The sequence below is a fragment of the Sminthopsis crassicaudata genome, chromosome 1, assembly GCF_048593235.1.
Source record: "Sminthopsis crassicaudata isolate SCR6 chromosome 1, ASM4859323v1, whole genome shotgun sequence".
Taxonomy (NCBI): Eukaryota; Metazoa; Chordata; class Mammalia; order Dasyuromorphia; family Dasyuridae; genus Sminthopsis; species Sminthopsis crassicaudata.
In genome coordinates, this window is record NC_133617.1 from 370,475,235 (window position 1) to 370,490,276 (window position 15,042).

General features: G+C 40.7%; 1 protein-coding gene across 1 annotated transcript in view; it reads right to left on the minus strand.

Moving 5' to 3' along the window:
- The window catches only part of LOC141550024 (uncharacterized), a 41,249-nt gene extending 26,571 nt beyond the window's left edge, over positions 1-14,678 (minus strand). Inside the window, exons 1-3 of the mRNA XM_074280188.1 lie at positions 13,967-14,678; positions 12,358-12,407; positions 9,094-10,251 (exon numbers count right to left, since the gene is read on the minus strand). Of these exons, the coding sequence (XP_074136289.1) occupies positions 9,094-10,251; positions 12,358-12,388 (1,189 nt within the window). The 5' untranslated portion in view covers positions 12,389-12,407; positions 13,967-14,678. The remainder of the gene's footprint in view (positions 1-9,093; positions 10,252-12,357; positions 12,408-13,966) is intronic.
- Between the last annotated feature and the right edge of the window lie 364 nt (positions 14,679-15,042).

Below are 15,042 nucleotides of genomic sequence, written 5' to 3' on the forward strand. Positions count from 1 at the left end.
CATTGACAGGATTGTTTTCTCTTTCAGTGGGCCTTTGTTGCAATGGTCTCTTGTTGAGTTCCTTACATTGTTAGAGCTATTGTGACCCCACAGACAGTTTTTAACCAGAATGCAAATCCCCCAGCTGATTCATTAGGAATTGAGCTTGAGTTTTGCTCTAACTTTGCCCACCTTTTGGCAACATAATAGAGCTTTTTGCCTCTTGACTTGGAAAAAAGTGTGTCATTAGGATTAGGTAAAAATTGAGACAAAGATGGCTTCTTTCACCAACTGAAGATCACTCTTTTTTTTTTTATTTAGAATTTTTTTCCACAGTATAGATGCATGAGCAATTTTTTTAATAACATTATCCCTTGTATTCATTTTTTCCAAATTATCCCCCCCGTCCCTCCATTCCCTCCCCCCGATGACAGGCAATCCCGTACATTTTACATGTGTTACAATATAACCTAGATACAATATATGTGTGTAAATACCATTTTCTTGTTGCACATTAAGTATCACATTCCAAAGGTATAAGTAACCTGGGTAGATAGACAGTAGTGCTAACAATTTACATTCACTTCCCAGTGTTCCTTGTCTGGGTATAGTTATTTCTGTCCATCATTGATCAACTGGAAGTGAGTTGGATCTTCTTTATGTTGAAGATATCCACTTCCATCAGAATACATCTTCATACAGCATTGAAGTGTGCAGTCTGGTTCTATTCATTTCACTCAGTTGATGTAAGTCTCTCCAAGCCTCTCTGTATTCCTCCTGCTGGTCATTTCCTACAGAGCAATAATATTCCATAACCTTCATATACCATAATTTACCCAACCATTCTCCAATTGGTGGACATCCATTCAACTTCCAGTTTCTAGCTACAACAAAAAGAGCTGCCACAAACATTTTGGCACATACAGGTCCCTTTCCGCTCTTTAGTATTTCTTTGGGATATAAGCAAGCCCAATAACAGCAATGCTGGGTCAAAGGGGATGAACAGTTTGATAACTTTTTGGGCCTAGTTCCAAATTGCTCTCCAGAATGGCTGGATTCTTTCACAACTCCACCAACAATGCATCAGTGTTCCAGTTTTCCCACAGCCCCTCCAACAGTCATCATTGTTTGTTCCTGTCATCTTAGCCAATCTGACAGGTGTGTAGTGGTATCTCAGAGTTGTCTTAATTTGCATTTCTCTGATCAGTAGTGATTTGGAACACTCTTTCATATGAGTGGATAGAGTTTCAATTTCATCATCTGAGAATTGTCTGTTCATATCCCTTGACCATTTATCAATTGGAGAATGGTTTGATTTCTTATGAATTAGGATCAGTTCTCTATATATTTTGGAAATGAGACCTTTGTCAGAACCTTTACCTTTAACAATATTTTCCCAATTTGTTACTTCCCTTCTAATCTTGTTTGCATTAGTATTGTTTGTACAGAAACTTTTTAGTTTGATGTAATCAAAATCTTCTATTTTGTGATTAATAATGATCTCTAGTTCTCCTCTGGTCATAAATTCCTTCCTCCTCCACAGGTCTGAGAGGTAGACTATTTTCTGTTTCTCTAATCTATTTAGGATCTCATTCTTTATGCCTAAATCATGGACCCATTTTGATCTCATCTGGGTATATGGTGTTAAGTGTGGATCCATATCTAATTTCTGCCATACTAATTTCCAGTGTTCCCAACAGTTTTTCCCAAATAATGAATTTTTATCCCTAATGTTGGCATCTTTGGGTTTGTCAAAGATTAGATTGCTATAGATGTACCCTTTTTTGTTCTTTGTATCTAATCTGTTCCACTGATCTACCGGTCTATTTCTTAGCCAATACCAAATGGTTTTGGTGACTGCTGCTATATAATATAGCTTTCGATCAGGTACACTTAGACCACCTTCCTCTGACTTTTCATTAGTCCCCTTGCAATTCTCGACCTTTTATTCTTCCATATGAATTTTGTTATTTTTTCTAGGTCATTAAAATAGTTTCTTGGGAGTCTGATTGGTATAGCACTAAATCAATAGATTGGTTTGGGGAGTATTGTCATCTTTATTATATTCGCTCGGCCTATCCAAGAGCACTGAATGTCTTTCCAATGATTTAAATCTGACTTTATTTTTGTGGCAAGTGTTTTGTAATTTTTCTCATATAATTCCTGACTATTCTTTGGTAGATGGATTCCCAAATACTTTATACTCTCAACCTTTGTTTGGAATGGAATTTCTCTTTGTATCTCTTGCTGTTGCATTTTGTTGGTGATATATAAAAATGCTGAGGATTTATGTGGATTTATTTTGTATCCTGCCACTTTGCCAAAATTCTGAATTATTTCTAATAGCTTTTTAGCAGAGTCTTTGGGGTTCTCTAAGTATACCATCATGTCATCTGCAGAGAGTGATAGTTTGATTTCCTACTCTAATTTCTTGAATCTCTTTCTCGGCTCATCCTGGGGATGATTTTCTGAAGTCTTTTTGCTAATATCTTATTTAAGATTTTAGCATCACTATTCACTAAGGAATTGGTCTATAGTTTTCTTTCTCAGTTAGGTAGATCGAATCGTATCATGTCTGTGTCATAAAAGGAATTTGGTAGGACTCCTTCAATCCCCATTTTTTCAAAGAGTTAATATAGCGTTGGAGTTAGTTGTTCTTTAAATGTTTGGTAGAATTCACAAGTAAATCCTTCTGGTCCTGGGGATTTTTTCTTAGGGAGTTGGTTAATAGCTTGTTCTATTTCTTTTTCTGAGATGGGACTATTTAGACTACTTAGTTCTTCCTCTGTTAATCTGGGCAAGCTATATTTTTGAAGGTATTCTTCCATTTCATTTAAGTTATTGAATTTATTGGCATAAAGTTGAGCAAAGTAGCTCCTAACTATTGTTCTAATTTCCTCTTCTTTAGTGGTGAGTTCTCCCTTTTCATTTTCAAGACTAACAATTTGCTTTTTCTCTTTCCTTTTTTAAATCAGGTTTACTAAGGGTTTGTCTATTTTGTTGGTTTTTTCCTAGAACCAACTCTTAGTTTCATTAATCAATAGTTTATTTCTTTTTTTTACTTTTAATCTCACCTTTTAATTTTAGAATTTCAAGTTTTGTGTTTGTCTGGGGGTTTTTAATTTGTTCCTTTTCTAGCAATTTTAGTTGTAAGCCCAATTCGTTGGCCCTCTTTTTCTCTATTTTATGCAAGTAGGCTTGTATAGATATAAAGCTTCTCCTTATTACTGCTTTGGTGGTATCCCACACATTTTGGTATGATGTCTCATTATTGTCATTTTCTTGGGTGAAGTTATTAATTATGTCTATGATTTGCTGTTTTACCCAATCATTCTTTAGTATAAGATTATTTAGTTTCCAATTATTCTTTGGTCTATTTTCACCTGGCTTTTTATTAAATGTAATTTTAATTGCATTGTGGTCTGAAAAGGATGCATTTACCATTTCTGCCTTACTGCATTTGATTTTAAGGTTTTCATGTCCTAGTATATGGTCAATTTTTGTATAGGTTCCATGAACTGCTGAGAAGAAAGTATACTCCTTTCTGTCTCCATTTAGCTTTCGCCAAAGATCTATCATATCAAACTTTTCTAGTATTCTATTTACCTCTTTGACTTCTTATTTATTTTGTGGTTTGATTTATCTAATTCTGAGAGTGCAAGGTTGAGATCTCCCACTATTATTGTTTTGCTGTCTATTTCTTCTTGCAGCTCTCTTAATTTCTCTTTTAAGAATTTAGATGCTGCACCACTTGGTGGGTATATGTTTAATATTGATACTGCTTCATTATTGATGCTACCCTTTAGTAGGATATAATGCCCTTCCTTATCTCTTTTAATTAGATCAATTTGTTTTTTTGCTTGATCTGAGATGAGGATGGCTACCCCTGCTTTTTTGGCTTTGCCTGAAGCATAATAGATTCTGCTCCACTCTTTTACTTTTAGTTTGAATGTATAAACCTGTTTCAGGTGTGTTTCCTGTAAACAACATATAGTAGGATTCTGACTTTTGATCCCATCTGCTAACTGCTACCTCTTTATGAGTGAGTTTACCCCATTCACATCTATGGTTAGAATGACTAATTCTATCTTGCTTGCCATCCTGTTAAGCCCTGCTTATGCTTTTCTCCTTTCCTTCCCTCTTACCCCTCTACCCAGTATTAAACTTGTGAACACCTTTTGCTTTTCACATCCCTCCCTTTTTAGTATCTCTCCCCACCTTAAAGTTACTTCCCTTATTTTACCCCTTTTCCTCACAATTTCTGTATTCCCTTCCCCTTAGCTTACTCCTTCCCTCTCACTTTTCAATGATGTGGAAGAAGTTTCACCATAAATCGAATATGTCTATTGATACACATTATGTTCATCTCCCTCCTTTCTTTCTCTCAGATATAATAAGTTACCTTTGCCTCTTCATGAGATGTATGTAGTACCATCACTTGACACTTTTTTATGATATAATTTCCTTTCCACCTCTAGTTTCCAGGATAAATTATACATATGTTCTTTACATATTTTTATAACAGAAGTATAGTTCTCAAGATTTCTTTTTACCTTTTTAGAAATCTCTTGAGTTCTGTATTCGAAGATCAAACATTTTATGTAGGTCTGGTTTATTTCATCAAGAATAGATGGAATTCATTTATTTTGTTAAATGTCCATCTTCTTCCCTGGGTAAGTTATTCTTGGCTGCATACCAAGTTCCTTAGCCTTTCGGAATATCATATTCCAGGCCCTTCGTTCTTTTAATGTGGACGCTGCTAGATCCTGGGTTATCCTTATTGTGGCTCCTCCATATCTGAATTGCTTTTTTCTAGCAGCTTCCAGTATTTTATCCTTTGTCTGATGGTCCTTGAACTTGGCCACTATATTTCTTGGCCTTTTGACTTTAGGGTCCCTTTCAGTAGGTGATCGATGAATTTTTTCAATGTCTATTTTATCCTCTGTTTGCAAAACGTCTGGGCAGTTCTGTTTGATAATTTCCTCGAAAATAGTGTCCAAGCTCTTTCTTTCCTCCCATTTTTCAGGGAGTCCGATTATTCTCAAAGTGTCTCTCCTGGATCTGTTTTCCAGGTCTGTTTTCTTCTAATAAGGTACTTGACATTCTTTTCAATTGTTTCATTTCTCTGGTTTTGCTTGACTACTTCTTGGTTTCTCCTTGAGTCATTCATTTCTACTTGTTCAAGTCTAATTTTCAATGCTGTATTTTCTTCACTCACTTTTTTATATCTTTTTGTAATTGTCCAATTGAGTTTTTTTCTTCTATGGAATTTTTTTCCCATTTTATCCATTTTATTTTTTAGAGAGCTGTGTTCTTTTTCTAGCTCACTAGTCCTGTTTTCCTTGGAGTTGTTTACCTTTTCCAGCTCACTAATCCTGTTTTCCTTGGAGTTGTTTACCTTTTCCAATTCACTAATTTTGTTTCTCCATGATTTGATTTCTTTATGCACTCTGTCTTTAAATGCTTGGGATGACTTCTCCAGGCTCTCTTGCCAAGCTTCCCATTTCTCTTCTAGCTCTCTTGTGAGAGCCTTTTTGATGTCCTCTATGAGATTCTTTTGTATTGAGAAGCAGCTCATATCCCCCTTAGGGGATTCCTCTGGGGACAATCAGCTTTTAGTCTCCTCAGTGTTTGAAGTCTGCTCTCTCTCCATACAGCAGCTGTCAATGGTTGGAGCCCTTTTGAATTTTTTGTTCATTTTGTCAGAGCGGGAATCGAAGAAAACAAATTGACAAGAGAAACAATTGGTCCCCAACAATTGGTTGGGGATGGGGCTGGATGGTATTAATGGGCTTTGTCTACAGACTGGGGGGGGAGGGCAGCAGAGAGCCACTAACAGAACATCCATGGCTGTGCTGAGTCTGGGCTCTGAGGCTCTGAGAATGCGCTGAGTCAGTCCAGGTGGGGGTTGGGGGTGGCCGGGTCCCAAGAGACTCTAGCTTTCTGGGGGTTTTAATCTTCACCTCTGGTGTTTACACCCTCTCCACTCTCCTGGCTTGCTGCCAAGATAGAGTATCCACACTGGAGTTGTGTGAGCTGCCTGTCCCTCTCTGGCTTGCCTGCCCTCAGTCTGTGCCCAGTCTGTTTGACCCTCCCCCGAGCAAACACAGACGACCTCTGGCGAACTTCAAGGATGTCTTCTGTTGGTGATTATTTGTGGGTTTCTTTCTCGGTCAAGCATCAACTCCGAGGCTTGTCATGAGGTAAGTTCTGAGAGAAAACGCAGAACTCAAACAGCTGTCTGCCTCCACGCCGCCATCTTGGCCGGAAGTCCCCCAGCTATCTTCAATAACCCAGGATGGTTGACCTGGGGTTTGAACCGTTAATCCCAGAGAAATGCAATTTTCATGATATAGATATTTCTCTCTCCTCTTCCCCTTGCCCTTTTTAGAGATTCTCTTTCCATCAATGATTGTATTCACTTATCTATGTACATATTGCAAATCTCCCAATAAAATATAAGATCCTCAAAGGCAGGAAGGAAATAAAGAGACTGAATGGGATCAGGGGAAGGTTTCTCAGAGGCTCTAGGACTTTAGGCCCAAGTTTCAGGACATCACATGACTCTTATTCTCAGAGGATTGTAGGGCAGAAAAGGTCAGACCTTAGGCCTAAGTTTCAGGAAGTCCCATGAGTTCTAGGAAAGAGACATTACTGGTCATTGGTCAGTGGTTCTATCCATTCACCGAACCCAAATCTTTTCCTGTTTAATCCGACTCCTCTTTCTGGCCTGGAGCCTCATGCCATGCCGGGCTGTTCCCTTTATGTGCTGGGACGTCTCCTTGCATAGAATCCATGCTTTATTTACATCTGGAGATGCCTCCAGAGTAGCCCATCTGAGTCAGGGGGTCACACAGATTCCTAATTAATTTTTTTCCTTTGTTCTGGTTTTTTGCCCCAGAATTAGATTTTTGTCTTCCACAATCTGAGAAATGTGCTTTAGTACATGAGAGTTGTAATTATTTCACTTAGATCACTTGCTGTCTTGGGAAGAGTGGGGTTAAAGGAGCGAAGGAGAAACGCTGGGATCACAAAGTTTGACAAAATGGAATGTTGAATTCTCTACATTTGGAAAAGTACTCATTTCAAGATTAAAAATAATTTTTAAATATACTATATGAAATCTTTCCAAAGTAAGTTCTCTCTTCTTCCCTCTTCTTTCTCTCCTTTGCCTCCTCCCCTTCTATCTCAATTTTTTCCCTTCTTTTGGTCTTCCTTCCTTCCCTAAGTTGGTCTTGCGCCATGCTCCATGCTGTCCCTTTTTCTCCTTTCTCCTGGCCCTCTCTCCACCCTCCCCTCTCAGAATCAGAACTCAGGAGATACCTTTTCAGTCTTTTACTGGGACTGCTGATGTGTCTTGTTCAATTCCAATTGTGGTTCCCACTTATATGAATTTTTTTTTGTTTCTTCAAAAATTTTCCCTTTGAGTTATGGGTTTCTAAATTTAGCATTAATATTCTGAGTGTTTTCCACAATGAATTTCATGAGATGTGATTGGGGGATTTTTTTAGCTATTTGGACATTTTCTCCTCATGCCCTATCATTCCAGGACAATATTGCCAAATTATCTCTTTCATTACTGTGTTAAGGTTCTCTTTTTGGTCCAAATGTTCAGGTAGTCCATTTTTATCAATTTTCTGTTGCTAATCTATCCTCCAGATCTGTCTTTTTAAGTTATATTTCACATTGTTCAATTTGTTTTCAATATTTACAATCTCTACTGAAATGTCTTGGTTATTCTTCCCTTCTATGGTTTGCTAATCTTTATTTTTCAAAGATTTATTTCCATCTTGAGATTCCTTTCCTCCTTTGCAAGTTGGTTTCCTTTTTTTTTTTTTTTTTTTTTTTTTTTTTTTTTTTTTTTAATATGCTTTTAGTTTTTCTTGGAAGGAATATTTTAGGTTACATTGTTCTACATAGTTTCTTTGGTTGTGCAGGAATTGCACATTAGTCTTTGGGGTAAAAGCTTTTCTTTTCCTTAAATGTCCTCTTCTGAAGATGATGCCTTGTCTTCCCCTTTCCCATCATATATTTCAGTGGTGGGATGGTTCTTTGCAGGTGCGCGTTTTAAAAGGAGGAATGAGCTCTAAGCTCCTTTAATTGATGTGTGGTGAGAATGTTCCTAAAGCTTCCCTTCAGTGTTGCCCTCTGCCCAGGAACTCCCGAGATTCTGACCAGCAGCCCCAAAGCAAGAGCTCCCCTCGCCTGCAACTACCAGCAGCATCCCAGATCCATTGTCTCCGCACCCACCAGGAGCTGGATCCTCACCAGGGCCACCTTCTCAGGTTCTCAGTGGCACAGCTGGACCTGGCTGCCATCTTAGGCAGCCCAGCTTCACTTAGGCCTCCAGGACTCAGACCCAAGTTGAAAAGAGAGTCTAGGAGATGAAAATGTCTGTGGTTCCTGTTGAGGTTGGAGCTTGTCCCATTTGTTATTTCTGTGGATTTTGTCTGAAGTGTTGCCACATTAGAGAGCTTCATCCCTAACCTGATGATTTTGTTCACAGTCTTTTGAGTTGTGTATGAAGGATTCCCTGTGATGCTGTCTTTGATTTTAATGTCCCTAAGTTCCAAATTTGTTCCATTTGTGGCGGGAAATCGGGAGAGCTCAGAAGACCTTCCTAGTTTCTGGCAGGGCGGAAATATTTTAAAAAGGACCAAAATTGACTTTTGTGCTCCCTAGAATGCTTGGGCTCTGTAGTTGGAGAAGGGTTTGCTTGGGAGGTCAAGGTTAATTTGCCAGCCTTCTTGCAAAGACTTTGGGCTTTGGAAGTGGATGCTGGGCAGGGTTCTTGGGGTGCTGGATGACATTGTCCCTGGGCCCAACTGCAGGAGGCTTCCAAGGGAAGTCTGGGGGCTGTCTTTGAGTCAGTTGGCAGAGCCGAGGAAGCTTTACTCATCTTTCTCCATAGACGACAGGGTCTGGAAATAAATGCTGGGCCAGCTTCTTTGGGTGGCTGACATTGTCCTTGGGCCCAACTGCAGGAGGGTTCCGGGGGAAGTCTGGGGGCTGTCTTTGGCTCAGTGGGCAGAGCCGAGGTTGCTTTACTCATCTTTCTCCATAGACGACAGGGTCTGGAAATAAATGCCGGGCCAGCTTCTTGGGGTGGCTGACATTGTCCTTGGGCCCAACTGCAGGAAGGTTCCGGGGGAAGTCTGGGAGCTGTCTTTGACTCCGTGGGCTGAGCCGAGGATTTTTTACTCATCTTTCTCCATAGACGACAGGGTCTGGAAATAAATGCTGGGCCAGCTTCTTGGGGTGGCTGACATTGTCCTTGGGCCCAACTGCAGGAGGCTTCCGAGGGAGCTCTGGGGGCTGTCTTTGACTCCGTGGCAAGCGAAAGAGGTCCTATCTTGCACTTCTTAAGAACACTAACTCCTTGGATGCCCCAGACTGGGCTGGTTTCCTGAGATGAGTGACCTTCTCCCTGCGCCCAGTTGAAGGAGGGTTCCAAGAGAACGCTGGAGGATACCATGGGGTCCTTAGGACGTGCCGGGCTTATTTTGTTGTCCCCCCTCCGAGGAGCTCTAACTTCTTTCAAAGTACCGGCTGGGCTGACTTGTCGAGGTGGAGGGCTTTTTCCCTGCCCGCAACTGAAGGACAGTTTGCAGAGATCTCTGGGGGTTGTCTCAGACTCAGTGGGAGGAGCCAGGCCTACTTTATTGGTCCTCTTCCAAAGAAGTACACTCACTCCTTGGATGAGACAGGCCGTGCTGTCTTCTTGGGGAAGAGGCCCATCTCCCTGTGCCCACTGGAAGGAAGATTGGGAGAGAGCTCCAGGAGAGTTCTTGGATTCAGTGGGAAGCTCCGGGCATTCTTTGCCTATTCTATTCCAAGGAGCACCGAGGACTTTGGTGGCCCACACTGAGTTCTCTTCTTGCTGTGGAGGATCATCTTCTGAGGAGAGTTCGGGCTCAGTTTCAGAAGATGTGTTCTCACATTCTGTAGCCAGCATGGAATACACTTTGGATTTCCTCTTTGGAATTGCACCTGCTGCTTGGCCAGGACAGGCCCGGGTGGCTTTTGGAAGCCTCTTGGGAGAACCAGGAGGGGTGGGTATAGGAGGAAAGGTGAACGTCGAACTAAACGAGGTTGTGGCCACAATGTCCTTTCCCTCCATTTTTGGGCGGGCAGGAATACGGTCGTCCTGGCCCTCTAGGTCCGGCTCTTGCCCATTTTTTTGGGATGAGGGTGCACTGCGGTGAGGGGGACCTCGGAATAACAGCGATTTTGCCCTCTTGAGTATGCTCTTTTTCTCGTCCTGGCTCAAGTCTGTGAATGAAGGAGGGACCATATGAGCAAAGGGGAAGGAATCAGGAAAGAGATTGTGAGTGGGAAAGATTGCAGCAGCACAGGGATTATGATCTCCCAAGGGTGATTCCTGGTCTTTGGAGGGCAACTGGACCCTTAGCAACATGCTCTTCTTCATGGCATACTTGGAGGAAGCCCAAGAGACAATTTCCTTACTTCCAATTTTTGTGGCAACCCCATTATTTGAACAGAGTTGTTTGTGTGGAGTCACCTCCTTAGACTGGAAGTTCCTCCAGGCCAGGACCCACTTTGAGCCTTTCTTTATATATACCCAGTGCTTACTATGGAGCTTAGTGCACAGTAGATAAGGAATGTTTATTGACTGTGGCCTCTACTTATTCTTCCCTCTTGGCTTTTAAATTCTCTGCACTGTTTCTCACATTCCCATTCAGTCTAGTTTTACTAATTGAAGTGTAAAATTAATTACTCTTGTAAGTCCCAAAGTTCAAAAGTGAATGCATTTTTTTCTTTTTATTAAATTTATTTAATATTTTGCCCAATTTCCATTCAAAATATTCTTATTTGTTTTTAAAAATGTTTGCTGTCCAGGTTCTTTCCTTGATTCTCACCCACAATTAACAAAGTACATTTAAAATTTTGTAAAAGATTTCCATAAAATTTGAGAAAAAAACATAGATCTCCCATCTTAGTGAAAAAAAATAAAAAGCCTTAAGGAAAATGAAGTGAAAAATAGAGAGATAACAGGTAAATAAAGAATGCTTCAATCTGTATTCAGATATAATCATTCCTTTTCTGTGAATGGTTAAGATTTTTCTTTTTTACTATAACTCCTTCAGAGTAGTTATGTATGATTGTGTTACTGAGAATAACAAAATCATTTTATACTGATCACTGCAAAATGTTGCTATCATTTTATATATGGCATGTTTCACTGTGTTCATGGAGGACTTTGCAGGGTATTTTCCCCCTATGAACATTCTGCTCATCATTTTCCAGTGAACAATGATATTCCATCAGAAACTTGTTTTAAAAATTGTTTTTACATTGACTATGGCTAATTGTATTCCCCCTCCCATTTATTCTCTTTCACTCTGTATCTCCTCAAAAGTGTTTTGCTACTGATCACTGACTCCTCCCAAATGGCCTGTTCTTTTATCACCCCTCACTTCCCATTTTGTATTAACCTCCTATTTTCCTGCAGGCTAAGATTAGAGTTGCATATCCTTATTCAGTATGTATGGTGTTTCCTATTTGGAGCAATACTGGTGAGAACAGGTTCACTCAACCAACCTCTTATCCCCCTCTTCCCCTCCACTGGAAAAGCTTTTACTTGACTCTTTTTCATATGGAAGTTAATTTGCCCTATTCGCCCTCTTCCTTTCCCTTTTCCTAGTAGTTCCCATCTCACTCCTTTTTAAAGAAAAGGTATTATCCTTTCCTCTTCACTTCCCACCTCTTATTCTCTGGCGATATTTACTCCTTCTAATTGCCAGAATCCTGGCAAAGTCCTAACGAGTTACAAATATCATCCTCCTCTGAAGCAATGGAAACAGGTAAAGCTGAAAACACTACCAAGTATGCTGATCCTGCTGCAGTCTCTATCTTGAACTTTCTTCTCCAACTCACATGTACTATCTGTTGGACATTTTGACCTGCATGCCCAATTGCACCAGAACCTCAACGTGTCCAAAACAGGATCTGTTCTTTGTCCCACACCCTCTGCCCTCTTCTGAAATTGCCTTTTCTGTCACCCAGGTGTCATCCACCACTCTTCCCTTTGCTTAGCCCACATAGCATCTATTGACTGAGGCATCTTTTCATTCCTTACTCAACAACATCTTCCCGCAGATGTTTTCTTTTCTTCACTCCCATAGCCAACAAGCTGGTCATCCTGTCCACCTGTCTCCTAAGCTCTTCTGATAGCCTCATTGTTCCCTTCCGGATATGCCTTCGGACGTTCTTTTTCTATACTCTCTATCAGGCATATTCTAGTTGATGTACTTTTGATCCTCCCTCTTTCAATTAATGTTTGGAGTATCTTCCTCATTTAATACAGTGACTGATAGAAGAAGAAGTATTACTATATGTTTGTTAATTGATTCTCACCATGGGGAAGTGCTCCCTTTTTTTTCACCATCTTGAAGGGCAAAGATTCCCTGAGGGGGAAAAAAAATTGTCAATCAATAAATACTCAGCTTTGCTTCCAATAACTACCCCATCTTCCCAGCTAAAGGAGCAGCAAGCCGTCCAAGAAGGTTCTAAGAGCTCATTGGGCACAGCCCCGCTGTTGCCTTTCATTGTCTTCTTAGGTTTTAACTGCAGAGCCAGACTCAACACAGTTGATAAAAAGGATCCATTCCTACGGTCCCATCCTTGTTTCTTCCTTTCTCCATCCCTTCTTTTGGGTCTCCTCCTCATTAAAAGAAATCCAAAGGCAGCAAGTGAGAAACTCCATTGTATCACAATACAAATAAAAGTTGAAACCTTGTAGGCAGAGTGTCTGTCAGTATAAAGAAGAATCTATCAAGTTCATCTGTTTGCTGTGGTGGGTGGGTACCTTCTATCAGGTGCTCAAAGCACACAATTTCTGAGAATAATTACAATATTTTGTGATTTCACATCATCCCATGTGCCTGTCAGGCTTACAGTCCACTGGCTCTTATCCCTGTTTGTTCTTGCCCAGAAGAGTTCTCTCCTATTTCCGTTCTCAAATCCACAAGCCCTAAGGGCCACAATGTGGATCAGACAGGGCAGAAATAGAGGCTGGAAAGTCCTAAACTACACTTGTACCCTGCTTCCACCTTTCTTAACACTTTCAGTGCCTTGAAGCACTGCAGGTCACTAAGAAGTAATGAAAGATTGTCTACCCGAGTACAGGGAGAAAGGGATTTTCCATACTTACATTGGATACCTACAGTACAATGAACAACCGGGTCCACCCTCTCCAATTAAAAAAAAAAAAATGGGATAGATATACATTTTGAGATTCCAAAGAATTTGTTTTGTGACTTTAAAATATGCTTTGGAGAAAGATGGAGGAGGCTCCAGTAGCTTGTCAGAAAAAGTTGAAGAACTTTGATACTGCTCTGTCCCACCTCCTCTCTGGCTAAGGGAATCCCCCAGTGTTTCAGGCTTAAGCTTGATCCCCCAAAGGATGGAAAGAGGACCTGGAGGCAGTCTCGGGGTCACATCAGGGGCAGAGTGAGAGAGGAAATACCTCTCTTCTGTCTTTTTTACTGGACAGCCTTTGCCAGTTTACCATCTCATTTGATCCTTAGATCAACCCTGTGAGGAAATGGAGGCAAAAAGGGCAAACGGTTTGCCTCAGGGACTCTCAACCCTGTCTGAGACTGAATTTGAAACTCAAGTCATCCTGACTCCTAGGTCCATGTCTTTCTTGTACTCAAGAACAGAGGAGCCTCTTCAGGACAACAACAAAATGCCATTTCCTTTGTAGGTGAGTCTCAGATAATTTGAGTTATCTCCTAGGAGGCTACAGATCTCCCTTGTATTGAGGACCTTGAGGACAGAGGAACAAGCTTCTTGTCCATTTCCTATTGCTGACACAAGGAAGGTCTCTCACACTGATCTCTAGAACAGTATCTTCCCACAAAATTACACACCTCCCCCCAAAATACAAACTTCCTCATTCCTCTTCCTACACATATTCAGCTTTCCCCATCCCCAGAATAGTCTGCATCATAGAGCCTCTTACCTGTAAGAGCTCCTCGGAGATAAGAAAAACAAGACAGCCCCCTTAGCTGGTAAAATATCAGGTTGGGCAACGAACACACACAAAACACAAACACGAACACACACAAAACACAAACACAAACAAACACAAAACACAAACACAAACAGGAACACACACACACTCCTACCTTGCCCTCTCTAACTCTCTCTGTCTCTGTCTCCGCCTCACACTCACTCCCTCCCTTACTATCTCAATCTTTTTTCTCTATCTCTATCTTCTCTCTATAGATCTATTTCTATCTTCTCTATATCTATCTCTATCTTCTCTATCTCTATCACTCTAGCTATCACTATCACTATCACTATCACTATCACTATCACTATCACTATCACTATCACTGTCTATCACTAGCACTATCTATCACTATCACTATCACTATCACTATCACTATCTATCACTATCACTATCTGTCACTATCACTATCACTATCACTATCTCTCTCTAAATTCTCTATCACTAAAAGAAAAAAACAAAGTAAAAAAAAATTCTCTATCACTATATTTTCTATAGCTATCACTATCTTTTCCCTATATCTATATCTATCTTCTCTATATCTATCTCTAACTTTCTATAGCTATCTCTATCTTCTATGTATCTATCTCTATCTTCTCTATATCTATCTCTAACTTTCTATAGCTATCTCTATCTTCTCTATGTTCTTTATATAACTTCTCTATCTCTATATCTTTATATCTACTACCCCTCTCCCTTCCCCCCTCCCTCTTTAATCCTCTCTTAAAATCCCCTCCCCTCAAATTCTCCAATCCTCCCCCCACCCTATCCCTCCCCTCCCCTCCCCTCCCCTCTCCCTCCTCTCCTCTCCTCTCCTCTCCTCTCCTCTGATCTCCTCTCCTCTCCTCTGATCTCCTCTCCTCTCCTCTCCTCTCCTCTCCTCTCCTCTCCTCTCCTCTCCTCTCCTCTCCTCTCCTCTCCTCTGCTCTTTTCTACACTCCTCTCCTCTCCTCTCCTCTCCTCCCACCTCTATCGCTTTCTCTCCCTGTCTCTGGCTCTGGCGCTCTCTCGCTCTTGCTCTCGCT